At 40.5% G+C, this 16216-nt stretch overlaps 1 protein-coding gene across 7 annotated transcripts in view; it reads right to left on the bottom strand.

The window, feature by feature from the left end:
* Positions 1–16216, bottom strand: part of tsnare1 (T-SNARE Domain Containing 1) — a 249750-nt gene that overhangs the window by 181238 nt on the left and 52296 nt on the right. For 6 of the 7 annotated variants that reach the window (XR_014876749.1, XR_014876750.1, XM_085176751.1 and 3 more), the window contains exon 2: positions 7951–8072. Coding sequence is in view for 5 of the 7 variants with exons in the window: in XM_085176751.1 (XP_085032877.1) it covers positions 7951–8035 (85 nt within the window). In the remaining 2 variants the exon portion in view is untranslated. Of the gene's footprint in view, positions 1–7950; positions 8092–16216 lie in introns of all 7 variants that reach the window. The other variant, XM_085176752.1, reaches the window with a different exon arrangement.

The following is a 16216-nucleotide window of genomic DNA, read 5'->3' as shown; positions in this document are numbered from 1 at the left end:
ATTTCAAAATAAAAAACAGTTTCAATGGCAAAATTCCAAATGGCAAAATTAATTCGTATGGACCTTGTCAGCTGGTTGCAACAAAACCTTCATTTGAAGGAACGGTTCCAACTTGCCCACACCAAGAATACTTCCTGTGTGTGGAGATGTGTAGAGTCAGCAAAAGTCCTTAAAAGTGTCAAGTAAAACGTCCAAACTGCAGGAAATATAGTGAAATATGTAATAATCTTTGCATTGGTTTTAAATGTTTCTTCAGTCTTCTCTCAATAGTTTAAATATTTACAATTTCAATCCCATTCTAAAAAAATAAAACTGTAGGACATAGCCCCGTAAAAAGTGCAAATAAACAATGAAAAGGTAAAATAAATTACTCACTGATCGAACAAGAGGACAGTGCAGGAGCATTAAATGGCGCCGCCTCTAAGCCCTGACTTTCTACAAGCAAAAATGCGGAGAGAACCAAAACTAGTTAATAGTTTTGAGCTTAATGCATCGTTTTAGCAGTACACATGCATAAAATGATTTTTAGCATCAGCAGCGAGTTCAAACTCGTCATTCGGTCTCATTTCTGTACCTTTTCCATCTCCTTAGAGTCGACTCTTTGAAGTGAATGACGCGAGCCGACTCCTTATTGGGAGCCGTGGGTTTTTTTACTCCTTTCATGCTAAATAGGAACATTTTCAGAAACTGGATGTTTCAAATGAAGTATCAGTCATTTTAGGATGGACAATTTTTGTGGAAAGCTTTTACATTTGTGTGTTCAAAAGAGGTGGAAATTCTATAAAAAAAATGGGTAGATGTTTACCAAAACCCTAAAGCTAACCCTAGACGCGTTGCCAGTGGCCTGGTGCATGATAAGAGAATAAATGTTCCAGAGATTTTAGCAAGACATGTCATTTGTACTGCTTTCAAGGGATTAGCCTGGGTGCTCGAGGATTGTGCATTGGATCTTAACTGTTCCTCTCATGGTGTCCCTGGAATCTGCTGGAGCCATTCCTGTTATTACTGGGGCCACTTTGGACCTTACCTTCAACATCTGCTCCAGTTGTTCCTACTGGAACTGTAGGATGTTAAAAAGACATTTGCACAAGTGTGATGCTGGTGCAGGCTGTGAAATGGACTCTATAGTGTGTATCTCAGGCTTTTTCCAAGGCGGCAATTATTAAAATGTACATATGGAATGTCAATATGTGTTAATATTAATGTCCTGTCATTCTGAATGAGACACTTGGCTGCGTTGCCTTGCAGAGATCATGGTGGAGGGTTGAAAGCTTTTGCCAGGGGAGGAAGAGGAGAGATTAGCCTAAATGACAGCTCTATTAGAGACTTAACCTGCGCTTTGATCATTTCCTGAGCTCCCCTTCAGATCAGCCTGAGCAACAGACGGCAAATCTGACAGGCTCCTGCTCTGCTGCTCACAATCCCCACCCCCCTCACTTTACCACCTCTACACCACCACTGCCGCCACTACACATATCCCTCATAATGTACCCAGGCTTCACTGTGATCAAAGACCCCCCTTCTGGTGACTGAGGCTCCCATCTGTCTGTCCACAATAGAGAAGACTGGAAGAGAGTGGCTGACTGTCAGAGTGAATGAAAGGCATGCACACGAGTACAGTATTCTGCAGTAAACAGACAAAAAGCATATGCGATGTTTGTTTTTTCTCTGACACATCTTCCCTTGCTTCTTCCCTGAGTAGCTGAACTGCAGCATTATGACTTGTGTCATTTACTCTGCTGGCGTGTCAAACATCATAGATGTGAACACACATTTGTACAGACTGCTATTAATGCACAGTACAAAGCGCACATATAAGTGCATATTCATTCTCTTGCTGACTGGCTAAATTGGGAACAGAAGAACAGACCGGAGGCTTTATTCATAAAGCTCTGCACTAACAGCAGTGGCTTGCACTACATTTTCTGTAATTGGAGGGTTTACTTTTCATAAATTACTGTGGTCACCTGAAACACACTGCTGCACACATGCTTTTAGCAACTTTTTTCAGACAGAAACAATTAAAGTCAACACAATAGTCAAGCTTTGCATGGTTAACAGCCACAATAAATATGTGCATTATGAGCAAATTATATAGCTTCAAACTAACATGGAAATATAATCTTACCTTGAAAAATAATCATTTTAGAAGTTAATCATTACATAAACCCTGCAGTGAAGCACCTTGCAGAGCAGTAGCATATTTTAATAGCCTCTAATGGCATAATAATTTTTCTGACAAAATTGAATGCTAGTAGCCACCAAATTCTGTAATCTTTAAAATCAACTTTAGCAATATTCAAGAAGAAAACCTCAGATTAGTCAGGACTTTCCTCTCTGCAATATTTAATGCATAAACATTTCACATATGCATAACAATGCAGATAATTTCTAGGCAATATCCAACAGAGGTGATTGTGCCAAAGTGCAAACAGAGCAGCCGATATTAGATTCATTCACTAGTTTACTAATAGAGAGCGGTGGCCATGTTCATTGCATTTTTTACACATCATCTAGACAGCCCTCTAAAGTAAAGCACAGAGTATGTCAAAAAGTGAAAACACAACTAAAGTAGAGTGTCTCCTACACACAGAGGACCCGATTCTCACAAAATGGAAAGATATATATGAAAGTGGTAGGACTGAGATCACTACTTTCGGGTTTTATCCAAACCTGGAAGCAGGGCCTCACAGCTTTATAGAACTACAAGAAGACCAAAGAAGAACAAGTAGTGCTGGCTGTTGTGGCCCTTCTTCCACCTGACGTCCAGTCCTTAATTATTATTACTCTTGTGAACTAGTGATCTTACACTGTGGCTCTACATTGTGGTCCAACAGGAAACATGAAGGGATCACAAAAGTTGGCTGACTGAATTATCAAAGGATGGTCAACCCTTAAGAATATAACTGCAATCCTGTCAAAGGTAATGAGAAATTTTCATGAGTAATGGACTGGTCTACTGACTGTCATCGAGGCTACACAGCCTGCATAGCTAAAAATGCAACAGAGAACAAAGATAAGTTGGTGGGTATCACGGCTGTATGGAAAAGTGGTTTCCATTCCTTTGATTTGCATATCTGCCTCTAAAAGGGATACATTTTTCCACCATAATATCAACAAACATACATAAATGCATACAAAAGGATGAACTGGAGAGTTCTTACAGATTTATTTATCGTCAAACCAAAAATTGGCAATCATACTTCATACAGCCATTTACTTGTGTTTTTTTCTCATGCAGTCGTTGTATTTGTGTGTATTTTTACTCATGTACATGTAGACTTGATTGCTTGAATTATTCATTTCTTTATGAATAACAAATGTGTTGTGATGACTGCAACACCTGACTCTGATTACCTGCTTTTATGAGTAGGAACGTGGGTGACTTCTAAAATTCATGCAAACTTTCATAAAGCCACAGTGTTGACATGCAAGTGATTTTAATAGCATGCCTTACAGTGAGCAGTTTAACATAAAAGATTCTTATCCTTGTGGTCTGATTTTCATTTTTCAGCAGACCTTCTAATATGTCTTCTGTGTTTCCTACAGCCAGATGCCATTTATTAATTCTAATTTAACTCTCTGAGGCCTGAGAACCCATACACACACACACACATATATATATATATATATATATATATATATATATATATATCTTGCCCACCCAAGCTAGGCGAGTGGCTCCAGCAGATCCCGGGAATAACATCAGAGATCTCTGTCCAGAAGAGCGCAGTCCTGGGAACAGCTAAGATACTGCGCAGGACCCTCAAGCTCCCAGGCCTCTGGTAGAGGACCCGAGCTTGAAGGATAAACCGCCCGCAGGGGCGTGCTGGGTGTTTGTTTTTATATATATATATATATATATACATATATATATATATATATGTTTGTGTGTGTGTGTGTGTGTGTGTGTGTGTGTGTGTGTGTACGGTAGCAGTTGCTTTAAGGTGATTTATTCTGTAATGGTATAGATGTAATGTGAATGATTTTCACGTAAAAATAGTAATGAGTTATTATTGGGTTTATTATACCCTAAAACCTAGTTATTATGCTTTTTTCACAATTTTCACACTGCTCTAAAAGCTATCAGACCCAAAGGCTACAGTAAGCAGGATAAGACACAGTAGGTTTGGGCAACACACTGACTTTTCCTCTCAGGTGTTTCAACCTGACCTGCAATGTCATAAAAGGAAGACAAAGCAAACTGCCCAAAAAACAAATAACAACAGCTTTATAAATTCATCATGAGTCAAATTATTTTAAAGAGTCTGTGGTGCTGCTGCAAGACACCGCCCATCAGATTTTTATAGGTGAATAAAGCTTCTCAGTGATAAACTACAGCGCCTTAGAGATCCCAACTGATGGATGAACATCTGAACTCCACTGTGGATATTTCAAAATCAGACATAATGACATAAATAGACTGCTTCAAGTAAGCAATTTCAAGTTCACCAAACAGAAGTTCTAAAAATGTAATAAAGTTAAATAAAAGAAAGAAAACAAATTCTCTTAGTGTGACACAGATGTTGCCCACACCTGGTTTAGAACGACCTGACGGTGGCATCGAAATATAAAGACATCATGATTTGTAACAAAATGTCATGTGTTATAAGGCCTTTCTGACAGAAAGCTATTCTACCTGGAAATTTGAAAATGAAAATGTTTGCCATTCTGAAATTTCATCTTTCCATATGGTGAGCCATGTAGAGCTGTTGATTAAGCATGCTAATCAACAGCTAATAAATAAAAAGGTTTTTCAGGTAAAGAACGAAATGGAAATATAATACAATAATGGAACAATATAATAGGTGGTTTATTTTTTGCTGATCATTAAACAGATGATGAGCCTTATAAAATATTAACAAGTGCATTTTTCCCCCATTAAGCATTCAAATTTTAAATCAACTCAGTGATTCTTGAGATACGGGACAAAACAGGCAGATAAAACCCAATTTTGTGGTTAAAAATATGCATACAAGTGTTAACCCAACTGCCTAAAAGACAAACCAAGGCAATGTTTATACAACAAAACTATGATTTTTGCATTTTTTATACATATAGATTTTTTTAAATGGTACAATACCAGTACCTTAAAAATCCATTGTCCAGAAGCAGGTGTGATAATATTAAAATACAGAAAAAAGTAATGTAAAATTAAACATCATGGCTCTCGTCACTAAGTATTTAAGTCAATACCTTATATAATATCAAAATATGCAATTGAAAATTTATTTTTGTCAACACCATCAGATTTTTTCAAAAGCCACAAATCAGGAATTATTGTGGGTAGCTTACACTCTGAGGACCCCTTTACCACTTCCTGTTTGATACACATGCCATGAGGTCACTGCTGTGATATATATATATATATATATATATATATATATATATATATATATATATATATATGTATTTTTTTTTATTATTATTATCTTTTAAATTTCATTTATTGCATACCTTTCTGATAAAACTCTGTGTCACAACCATAGTGCGTCAACACCAAAGTCGATGTAATCCAAGATTTAATTATTTTTTCTTGTAAAAAGAGCCTTATTTAAGTAGATTGTAGAGGCCATAAGCAAATGATGAAAAACAAGATGACTTCTATCAGAAAAACATGTGTTATGAGAGAAAGTCGGTTATTTTGTCAACACCATCAGATGTCAACACCATCAGGATTTTTGTCTGATGGTGTTGACCCTTTAATGGTGTTGACAAATGTCACAAAAGTGTGCTATTCACCATTTATATTAAGTTATTTTTACTAATATTTCAGTCATATCACTTCCTGTGTATTTTACTGATATTTCTGCTTTACAGATGTGTCAAATTTTATCAAATTTGCCTTATCTTGAATCTCATTGTTTATGTATACTTTATTAATCCTGTAGAAAAATGCTTAGTCCTCTGCATTTAACCCATTTACTCAGTGATGCAGTGGGCAGCTACCAATCCAGGACAGCCTCTGTTCGTTGGATTTGAATGCCCAACCTTTCGATCATGTGGCATCTACTGAGCTAGCTGTGCCCCAAGAGCTGTTCTTTAAGTGATGATGTATGAATCCTGCTTACGGGCCTAAACTACTCAGTGTTTATTAAGCCTGTTGTGCTGTTAAAATGTTTTAATGTTTTTTATCTTGTTCTATTACACCTGAACAAGCCCCTAAAAACAGTCAGTGATCACTGTCAGCCTAACCAACGGGAACCCTCACGTTAACTTTTATCAAGTGGAAAAAAGTTTCACTGTTTCTCCAGCTTCACTGTGTTTATGTTATGCTAACACAGCTGTGTCGCTAGCAATCACGTAGCACATCACTATATACCAGCTAGCCCAACTTCAGTAACCTGACAATAGTCACTGCTGTTTAGTTTTCTGTCTCCATTTCTGGTAGCAGAGCTGGTATATCATGTTCAGGTGGAAACAAGCAATCTAACTTTAACTCTGTTAAATGTCATATATTCTGTTTTCATGGATGCCTGGATGTTACACCTGGTAAAGCAGCCGCACTGATCATTTTATTAAAGATGAAAGAATTTAGACAGTTTGTAACTCTCAGTGATGCCACAGAGTTCCTTTGACTTTGGGATCTGCAACGGAGTTTAGACCTGGAAACGGCTAATGACATAAACTTAATGGCCGGATAGCATTTCTATTGCTTAATGCATAATTGTGTTGTGAATATTCATCCTTAATCTGTGAAAAAGCATAAGGTTCAGAAAAATTATAGTAATTACAAAATGGTACATTTCAGGCTAGAATAGCAAAGGGGAAGCTGTCAGTAGAGGAACGAAAGAGAAGGAACAGGGATGATCAAAAAAGAAGGAGAGAAAAAATTAACAGCCAGCCTGAGTTTCTCATAAAGGAAAGAGATAGATGGAAAAATAGAGTGAAGTAGGTAAAAATAAAGAACATCCGTGATCTGAAAGAAAGAGAAAAAAGCAGAAGAGAAGGTTTTGGAAACAAGCACAGAGAGACAAAAGGAGAGAAATTACAGCAGGGTCTAAATACACAACCACAGAGTACTTTAGGAATCAAGGAGCAGGCAGCTACTTGCTGGTGAACTATTAAGATGTAGAACTTGACATGTGCAAAAACAGAATTGTTATGATGTGTCTTGTGATATTACAAAGGTTGTTAAGGTTTAATGGTCATTTTGAAAGAAATAATATCTTGTTTTCTACTACAGTGTCACCATCGTCAAATTTGTGTCACCACCGTCAGCACCTTGTCAACTCCATAATATGGAGTTTTTGTTTATTTTTCTCTTTTGGAGAACCATATAGTTTCCTCCCTCATGATCTTCCAATAAAAATATGTAATTTTCTCAATAAATGTGTAATTTGCATGCTGCTTAATATGATTGTTTCTTATACAGATTAAATACAAGCTTCTGAAAATATGTATGACTGTAACTCTAATAATAAAAAGCCAAAACAATCTTACTTTTAAATGTGGTATATTTACTTTGAAAACATATGTGCATAAACAATAGAATAGAGAAGCTGCTAATAGTCAAAAGAGCTGAAACAACTTAATTTAAAATATATATTTTTGCATTTCTTTGTGTCTGACGGTGTTGACAAAAACCTTGCACTTCTCCAGCAAAAACATAAATTATTAAAAAATGTTACACCTGGAAGATTGTTCCAAAACATGGTGAGACAGCCAAAACTTTGTGTAACAATTATATGTAAATATGTTTTTGAAATATCAAAAAATGTATTTTAGAAAATTAAAACCTGTTTTGTCCCTAATCTCAGGAATCACTGATCTGTAAACTGAAACGTTGGCCCAGGAACAAGGTATTGAACTCAACTATAGATTTGAAGAATTGTTACACTCAGTAACAATTCTTCAAAAAGCCCTGCTGTCCAAGCAGGGCTTTGTTATGAACATGTACATGTAGAATATCTTAAATGGCATCGTAAAATAGCATTTTTCTGTTCTTACCTACTGGCTGGTAGCCCTGCCTCGTAGGACCTCCAAATGGGTTACGACTGCCAAAGGAGCCGCTGTCAATGGACCCATATGACATCCTGCCTGATGGTTGCTGAAGTGTCAGCTGCACGGGACTGGGGAGGAAACAATAACCTGAATCAAACAAAAGAACTTATATAAAGAAATTTATTTCCACTTTGGTCTTCTTCTAGTGTAAAATGAAATGCACTCCGAGAACTGACAGTAGGTGACAATGTACACATGGGTTGTATGATGTATTTGTAGATGTAAACTGTGTACAGATGGAATCATAAGAGAAAATAAAATTCCTACTAGAGTTATTTTCTGATCTCTGTCGAGAACCAGTGATGTGACTGTTGCTGAATATGGGATAGTTCTTACTATAAAGAATGAAAAAACATAAGGGCACATACAACATACTCGCAGCATCCACAGTTAGCAGTAGCATCCATAATTGTACAATACCAATGTAGTCGATGGATTAAAAATAAGGTTTTGCGTGTCAAAGTAATGCTCATATCTATCCTAGTATGAAAACATTCTACAACTGACTGAAGCTTTCAACAAAATTTGAAGAAACAACAGCTCAGTATATCCAACGTGCCTATGTCTGTGTTGTAGAGATAGCTGAAGTAGGGCTGCTTAAACTGTTACCAGCCAAACTCTCATAGAATAGTACTTTGCGACTCAAGGCAGGTCTAGACTGCACTGATTCAAGCAACAGAACTGCAAGGAAAGACTCCTGCTTATGTTAAAGGTAGAAATTTATAGTGAGTACAACTGTAAATAGAGCAATGACTCACTTTCTGTAAAGAAACCATTTGAAGGCAAAGAAAACACAAGAACACAAGGACTTTATTTATTCAGGTCAAATGGAAATCACATCACCAAATGATAGTATCTTAACATTGCTTCATGTTATTCATGTTACTAATTAATATTTAGTCTTTAACATGAATTTTGGGTAACTATAGCATGTCAGGACGTTGTATCACATTGCTACTTCATGTTTGCTTATTCCACAGTTGTGGCTCCCTCTCCCTTCCATATGGCTCGCAGCAATTTGGAGTGGCTAACTCTAGACCTTTAGTGGAAATGTCTTTCTCATTGCCTGTGTACAACTCAACTCTGTGGTGTTATAGACTTACACACTTCATCCATTGCTTAGATTCCTATAAAATGCTCTATTCTGCCGTCTATCTGCCTTTACATTGTTCCTACAGCTTGAAATAAGGTCATAAGAGGGCAAGCCTATCGATCTTTACAGCAGAGACATGGCAACATGCTCCATTGATGTACAGATTTCCACTGGAATGAACATTTTATTTCATGAATTGTCTTGTTTCATACTATGGCAGAAATGCTGGACTCTTGTAGTGACAATTACAGCTAATTTTTGAATATGATCTTTCTTACTTTATCATCAAATTCCTTTACTTGAAAGAGCACTGTTGGTTATATGTAGGTAGTACATTTTAAAGGAACTGGAGCAGCTGAATCCTTCTAACATGCAAGGACTAAAAACATAAGTATTTCAGTGTCTTTAGGATGTTAACCCATAGCCCACTTAGAAAAGTAAAAGAGTAGTGGGCAGAGAATACTTCTCTGAATGCTACAGAAAAGGTCAAAGAATCATGTGAACATGTGTTTCACCAGCGGCCAGAGTCACACAGATGATGCTGAAATCAACAAATCTCTCCGACTGCTTCAGCATGCCTACCAAAGGTCAGAATGTGATACTGGTCAAAGGGCCAAAACTTCTTCTCTGACCGTGAAAGACAAGCATTCAGACAAGCAGGAGAATATGATTACACACTGGAGTCACTGAGCTGCCCATTGTTGTGATGAAGCCAGTGAATCGGGCCTATAGGACTGGCATAATGAGAGCAAAGTGGGACAGATACAGATTCACTGGGCCACGAGAAGGTTTAATCCGATTAATTTTCATTGAGAAGGGAGATTAATTACTTTTGGCAGTCCATAAACAATCTTCACTCTGCTTGATTTCAAGCCCAGTGACTGTGACACACATCCCTTATGAAGTGTGGACATGCACCATTTCTGTCTGCATGTAATGTGGATGGATGCACATTCGCATTCACACAAATCTGAATAAACCTCACCCTTCCACCAATGAGTGGAAATATAAATCCCCCACTTGGTTCAGTTAGCTTCTCAGACAAGTAGAAATTGAGGTCAGAGTGGTGGTGAAACTTAAAAATCATTGCTGTGCTATTACTCATGCACATGATGGCATCATCCCTGGTGATGTCACCAGAGCCTGCCCTGTCCTCAGAATCCCAGCAGTCTGTCACATCATCATCACTGTGGTTAAAAGTGAGGCCAAGAGCTGCTTCTGTTCTCTTATTGATAAATAACCATTTATACAGACACATTTGCACAAGGAATGAAGTTGTCATAAAGCCAGACTGAGACAATGCCATTTTGCCTCTTTGACTAGCCTGTGTATAAACGGCTTTAACATTGTGGTTCAACCATTGTTAAGTTAAACATACAGTATGAAACCACTGAGTTTAGATAAGGTGCTAAACACTCCTTTACCCTCTAGCAGGTTTTTGCCTTTAAGTTTCTTGTTTTGTTGTTTAGCTGAAACTACGTGCACAGAGCTGCAATTAAGTCTACATCAGTCAAGATAGGAGAGAATGTACTGACAGCTGCTGATTCTTAGCACAGACTGGATGGACATGATGCCGCATTAACAGCATGCTGAGCGAAACACCTCAGGAATTGGTGATTTATTTTTTTTATTTATATTTTTTAGCATGTGGTAATCTTCGGGAGCAAAAGCTTTTTAATAAATTTGTCGGATAGTGCAAAATCACAACAGCAGTTGCTTTCAGGTGATTTGTCCTGTAAAGTAAAGACCCTATAGCAGGGGTGTCAAACTCATTTTACATCACGGGCTGCATACAGCCCACTTTGACCTAAGTGGGCCGAACCAGTGAAACTCCCCTTTCTGTCAGTGTAAAGAAGTTACACATTTAACTGTTTTTCTACATACCATACCACCTTTATTTATAAAGCACTTTAACATAAAATCAGAGTTCACAAAGTGCTGTACATGCTAATAGCATAAGTAAAGAAAATTAAAATGAGATAAGATAAGATAAAATAAATAACTAAAAAACTAAAATAAATTGAAACATGTTAAAACAAATTGAGTCAACCCCTCTAATCAATGCCAAAGGCTTCAGCGAATAAATATGTTTTAAGAAGACTTTTAAATTCAGAAAGAGAAGAGGCCTGCCTAACATGCAAGGGTAGATCATTCCACAACTTTGGAGCAACTACAGCAAAAGCACAATCACCTTTAAATTTATACTTAGTTTACCTTACAGTACGGTACCTTAAGGAGCTGCTGATTGGCGGACCTAAGGCAACGGGCAGGTGTATATGGTTGTAGTAGTTCCGAGAGGTGGGGGGGGTAGGCCATTAAGAGATTTAAAAGCAAATAAGAGAATTTTAAAAACAAACCTAAAATGTACAGGTAGCCAGTGGAGTGAAATTAAAATTGGGGTAATGTGCTCAGACTTTTTTGTTCCAGTTAAAAGACGTGCTGCAGCATTTTGCACAACCTGCAGGCGCCTAATGGATGCATCACTAACCCCAAAATAAAGTGCGTTACAATAATCCAGCCTAGAAGTAACAAAGGCATTGGTTACTGTCTCAAAATGCTGTTTCGATAAGAGAGGCTTTATTTTGGCTAATTTCCTCAAATGAAAAAAGGTAGATCCTACAACAGCTCTGACCTGGCTTTCAAGTTTAAGATTTTCCTCTATTTTAACTCCCAGATTAGTGATGACTGGTTTAACATACTGTGCCAGCGAACCAAGATCTATAATATTGGCCTCAGAAGCGCCACCAAAAACCATCACTTCTGTTTTCTGTTCATTAAAATTCAAAGTTCAAAGCCATCCAGGCCCTTATTTCATCAAGGCAGCGGGTCTACTGAGAAGCCATTTATCTTTTTAAGTGGGAAATAAATCTGGGAGTCATCGGCATAGCAGTGGAAAGAAATCCCATGTTTCCTGAAAAATAGACCCAAGGGGTAGGAGATATAGAGAGAAAAGAAGCGGTCCTAAAACTGAACCCTGTGGGACCCCACATTGAAGAGAAGCAGCAGAGGATACAAACTCCCCGAGTTTCACAGAGAAAGTTCGCTCTGCCAAATAGGATCTGAACCACTGCAGTGTGGTACTCCTAATACCCACCAACTGCTCTAAACGGGAAATTAAAATATTATGATCCACTGTATCAAAAGCAGCAGTTAAATCTAACAGCACGATAATAACACAGTCACCTGAGTCATTTGCCAAAAACACATCATTAAAAACTCTTAAAAGGGCAGATTCGGTACTATGTAAAGCTTTAAAACCAGATTGGAAAACTTCTAAAATACCGTGTTCTTCTAGGAAGGACATTAATTGCTTGTGAACTACCTTTTCAAGAATCTTTGAGATAAAAGGCAGTTTGGAAATAGGTCTGTAATTCGCAATAATATCAGGATCAAGAGCAGGTTTCTTCAGTAGAGGCTGAATCACTGCATGTTTGAGATTGACAGGTACAACACCAGAGGACAGACTACTATTTACAATGGATTGTACAGCTGATGCTATAGTGAGAAAAACCTCTTTGAAAAATCGAGGAGGGAGAGCAACATAAGGGGAACCTGAGGGCTTCATGTGAGCAACCAACTCCTGCAGGCAGAGCAAGGAAACTGGCTCAAACCTGTCAAAGACAGCAGAACTAGGGACAGGGGTAGAAGGGTCGAGAATGGACTGGGAAGTCTGCGCTTTGACAGATAGCACTTTATCAATAAAAAAGTGTAGGAAGTTTTCACAAATTTCCTGAGAGGACTCGACACCAACAGTCTGTGGAGCATGAAGGACCATGTCAATAGTCTTAAATAAGACATGAGGCTTACGACAATTTGCCTGAATAATAGTAGCAAAATGTTTCCTCTTAGCATCTTTTACAGTTTTCTGGTAAAAATTCCAGTAATCTTGTAACATTTGGTATGACACCTGATGTTGATCCTTCTTCCATTTACGTTCAGCTCTCCTACACTTTCTTCTGGAAGCACGGGTGTCTTCATTCAGCCAGGGTTCAGATTTGGCTTTTACTTGCATAAGCTTAAAGGGGGGCACTGAATCTAAAACAGTTTGGCAGACAGAGTAAAACCATGTACTCTTCTGTATCATTGCATATGAGATCAGGAAGGCCGCCGTTCTGATTAAAAACAATAGAGAACTGTCCAGCAGAGGAAGGGTTAAAAATACGACAGCACCTAGCAGCAACAGGAGGAAGATTAACTTTGGTACAAGGAAGGAAAACCTCAAACAAGACAGGCCTATGGTCTGACCATACAATATCACAAACCTCTAAGTTAGAGACAGGTAAATTGCGAGTTAAAACAAGATCCAACGTGTGCCCATATTTTTGTGTAGGCACAGACACAGATTGCACAAGATCAAAAGAGTCAATAAGATTTAAAAAGTCCTTTGCCATTGGCTTGTCAGGGCAGCACACGTGAATATTGAAGTCCCCAATAATAATACATGATAAAGAAAAAGCTGTGACAAAGAAAGAAATCTGTCAGCAAATTGTAAGAAAGAAAAGTGTAAACTTACAGAAAAATGTTTAAGTAGCTCATTGCTTAGACTAACCATATTTTTTGTTAACTAAATGTGGAGGAGTGGCGGGTCTACTCTGAGCCCCTCCCGGATGGCTGAACTTCTCACCCTATCTCTAAGGGAGAGGCCAGCCACCCTTTGGAGGAAGCTCATTTCGGCCGCTTGTATCCGCAATCTCGTTCTTTCGGTCACTACCCACAGCTTGTGGCCATAGGTGAGGGTAGGGACCCCGAGATACTTGAACTCCTCCACTTGGGGCAGGAACTCATCTCCGACCCGGAGTGGTCACTCCCCCCTTTTCCGACTGAGAACCATGGCCTCAGATTTGGAGGTGCTGATCCTCACACTCGGCTGCGAACCGCTCCAGTGCAAGCTGGAGGCCATCACCCGATGAAGCCAACAGAACCACATCATCCGCGAAAAGCAGAGACGAGATTCTGAGGCCAACAAAGTGAAAGCCCTCCGCCACTTGGCTGCGCCTAGAAATCCTGTCCATAAAAATTATGAACAGAATCGGTGACAAAGGGCAGCCATGGCGGAGCCCATCACCCACCGGGAACGAGTCCAACTTAATACCGGCAATGCGAACCAAGCTCTTGCAACGGTTGTATAGGGATCGAATGGCCTGTAGCAATTGGCCAGACACCCCATACTCCCGCAGCACCTCCCACAGGACACTCCGAGGGACACGGTCGAATGTCTTCTCCACGTCCACAAAACACATGTAGACTGGTTGGGCAAACTCCCATGCACCCTCAAGTATCCTCGAGAGGATGAAGAGCTGGTCCAGTGTTCCGCAACCAGGGCAAAAACCGCATTGTTCCTACTGTATCTGAGGTTCGGCTAGCGGACAAACTCTCCTTTCCAGCACCCTGGCATAGACTTTTCCAGGGAGGCTGAGGTGTGTGATCCCCCTGTAGTTGGAACACACCCTCCGGTCTCCCTTCTTAATGATGGGGACCACCACCCCGGTCTGCCAGTCCAGGGGTACTGCCCCTGATCTCCATGCAACATTGTAGAGGCGTGTCAACCAGGACAGCCCTACAATGTCAAGAGCCTTCAGGAACTCGGGGCGGACCTCATCCACACCAGGGGCTCTGCCACCAAGGAGCTGTTTAACTGCCTCAGTGACCTTGCCCCCGGAAATTGGCGGGTCATCCCCCTCATCCGCAGACTCTGCTTCCTCCTCGGAAGACGTGTCAGTGGGAATAAGGAGGTCCTCAAAGTATTCCTTCCACTGCCCAACAATTTTCTCAGTCGAAGTCAGCAGCGCTGGGCCAGCACTATACACAGTGCAGGTAGAGCACCGCTTTCCCCTCCTGAGACGCCTGACGGTTTGCCAGAATCTCTTCAAGGCAGTCCGAAAGTCTTTTTCCATGGCTTCTCCGAACTCCTCCCACACCCGAGTTTTTGCTTCAGCCACTGCCCGAGCAGCATTCTGTTTGGCCTGTCGGTACCTGTCAGCTGTCTCTGAAGTCCCACAGGCTAACCAAGCCCTATAGGACTCCTTCTTCAGCCTGGTGGCTCCCTTCATCTCTGGTGTCCACCATTTGGTTTGGGGGTTACCACCACGACAGGCGCCAACCACCTTGCAGCTGCAGCTCAATGCAGCAGCTTCAGCAATGAAGATGCTGAACATGGTCCATTCGGACTCAATGTCCCCAGTCTCCCTCGGAATGCTGTTGAAGCTCTGCCGGAGGTGTGCGTTGAAGATCTCACGGACTGGGGCCTCTGCTAGGCGTTCCCAGCACACCCTCACTACGCGTTTAGGTGCACCGGGTCTGCCCAGCGTCCTCCCCCGCCACCTGATCCAACTCACCACCAGGTGGTGATCAATTGACAGCTCAGCCCCTCTCTTTACCCGAGTGTCCAGAACATATGGTCGCAGGTATGGTGATACGATTACAAAATTGATCATCGACCTGCGTCCTAGAGCGTCCTGGTGCCACGTGCACTTATGGACACTCTTATGTTCAAACAAGGTGTTCGTTATGGCCAAACTGTGATTTGCACAGAAGTCCAATAACAAAACACCGCTCAGGTTCAGATCAGGGAGGCCGTTCCTCCCAATCATGCCCCTCCAGGTCTCGCTGTCGTTACCCACGTGAGCATTGAAGTCTCCCAGCAGGACAACATAGTCTCCAGGTGAAGCACCCTCCAGCACTCCACCCAGGGACTCTAAGAAGGCTGGGTACTCTGAACTGCCACTCGGCGCATAAGCGCAGATAACAGTCAAGACCCGTTCTTCGACCCTAAGGCGCAGGGAACAAACCCTCTCATCCACCGGGAAGAACCCCAACGTACAGGCAGCAAGCCGGGGGGATATTAGCATACCCACGCCAGCCCGCCGCCTCTCACCAGGGGCAACTCCAGACTGGTTCCAGAGCCCAAGCCATGTGTAGAGGTGAGCCCGACTATATCTAGCCGGTACCTCTCAACCTCACGCACTAAATCAACGGTATGATATGGCCCAGCTCTAGTTTACACAGCACCATTCTTGCCTGAAAATATCTTAAAAGTTTATTTTGTGATCCAGAAAGAGTAATATTTCAAACTCCGCCACTCTGCGTTCCTTTGCCACTGCCTCGTTTGAGTTTTGGACG

The sequence above is a fragment of the Neolamprologus multifasciatus genome, chromosome 11 (genome assembly GCF_963576455.1).
Source record: "Neolamprologus multifasciatus chromosome 11, fNeoMul1.2, whole genome shotgun sequence".
NCBI lineage: Eukaryota > Metazoa > Chordata > Actinopteri > Cichliformes > Cichlidae > Neolamprologus > Neolamprologus multifasciatus.
The sequence above is the reverse complement of the archived record's forward strand: the minus strand, read 5'-3'. Positions and strand labels throughout refer to the sequence as shown.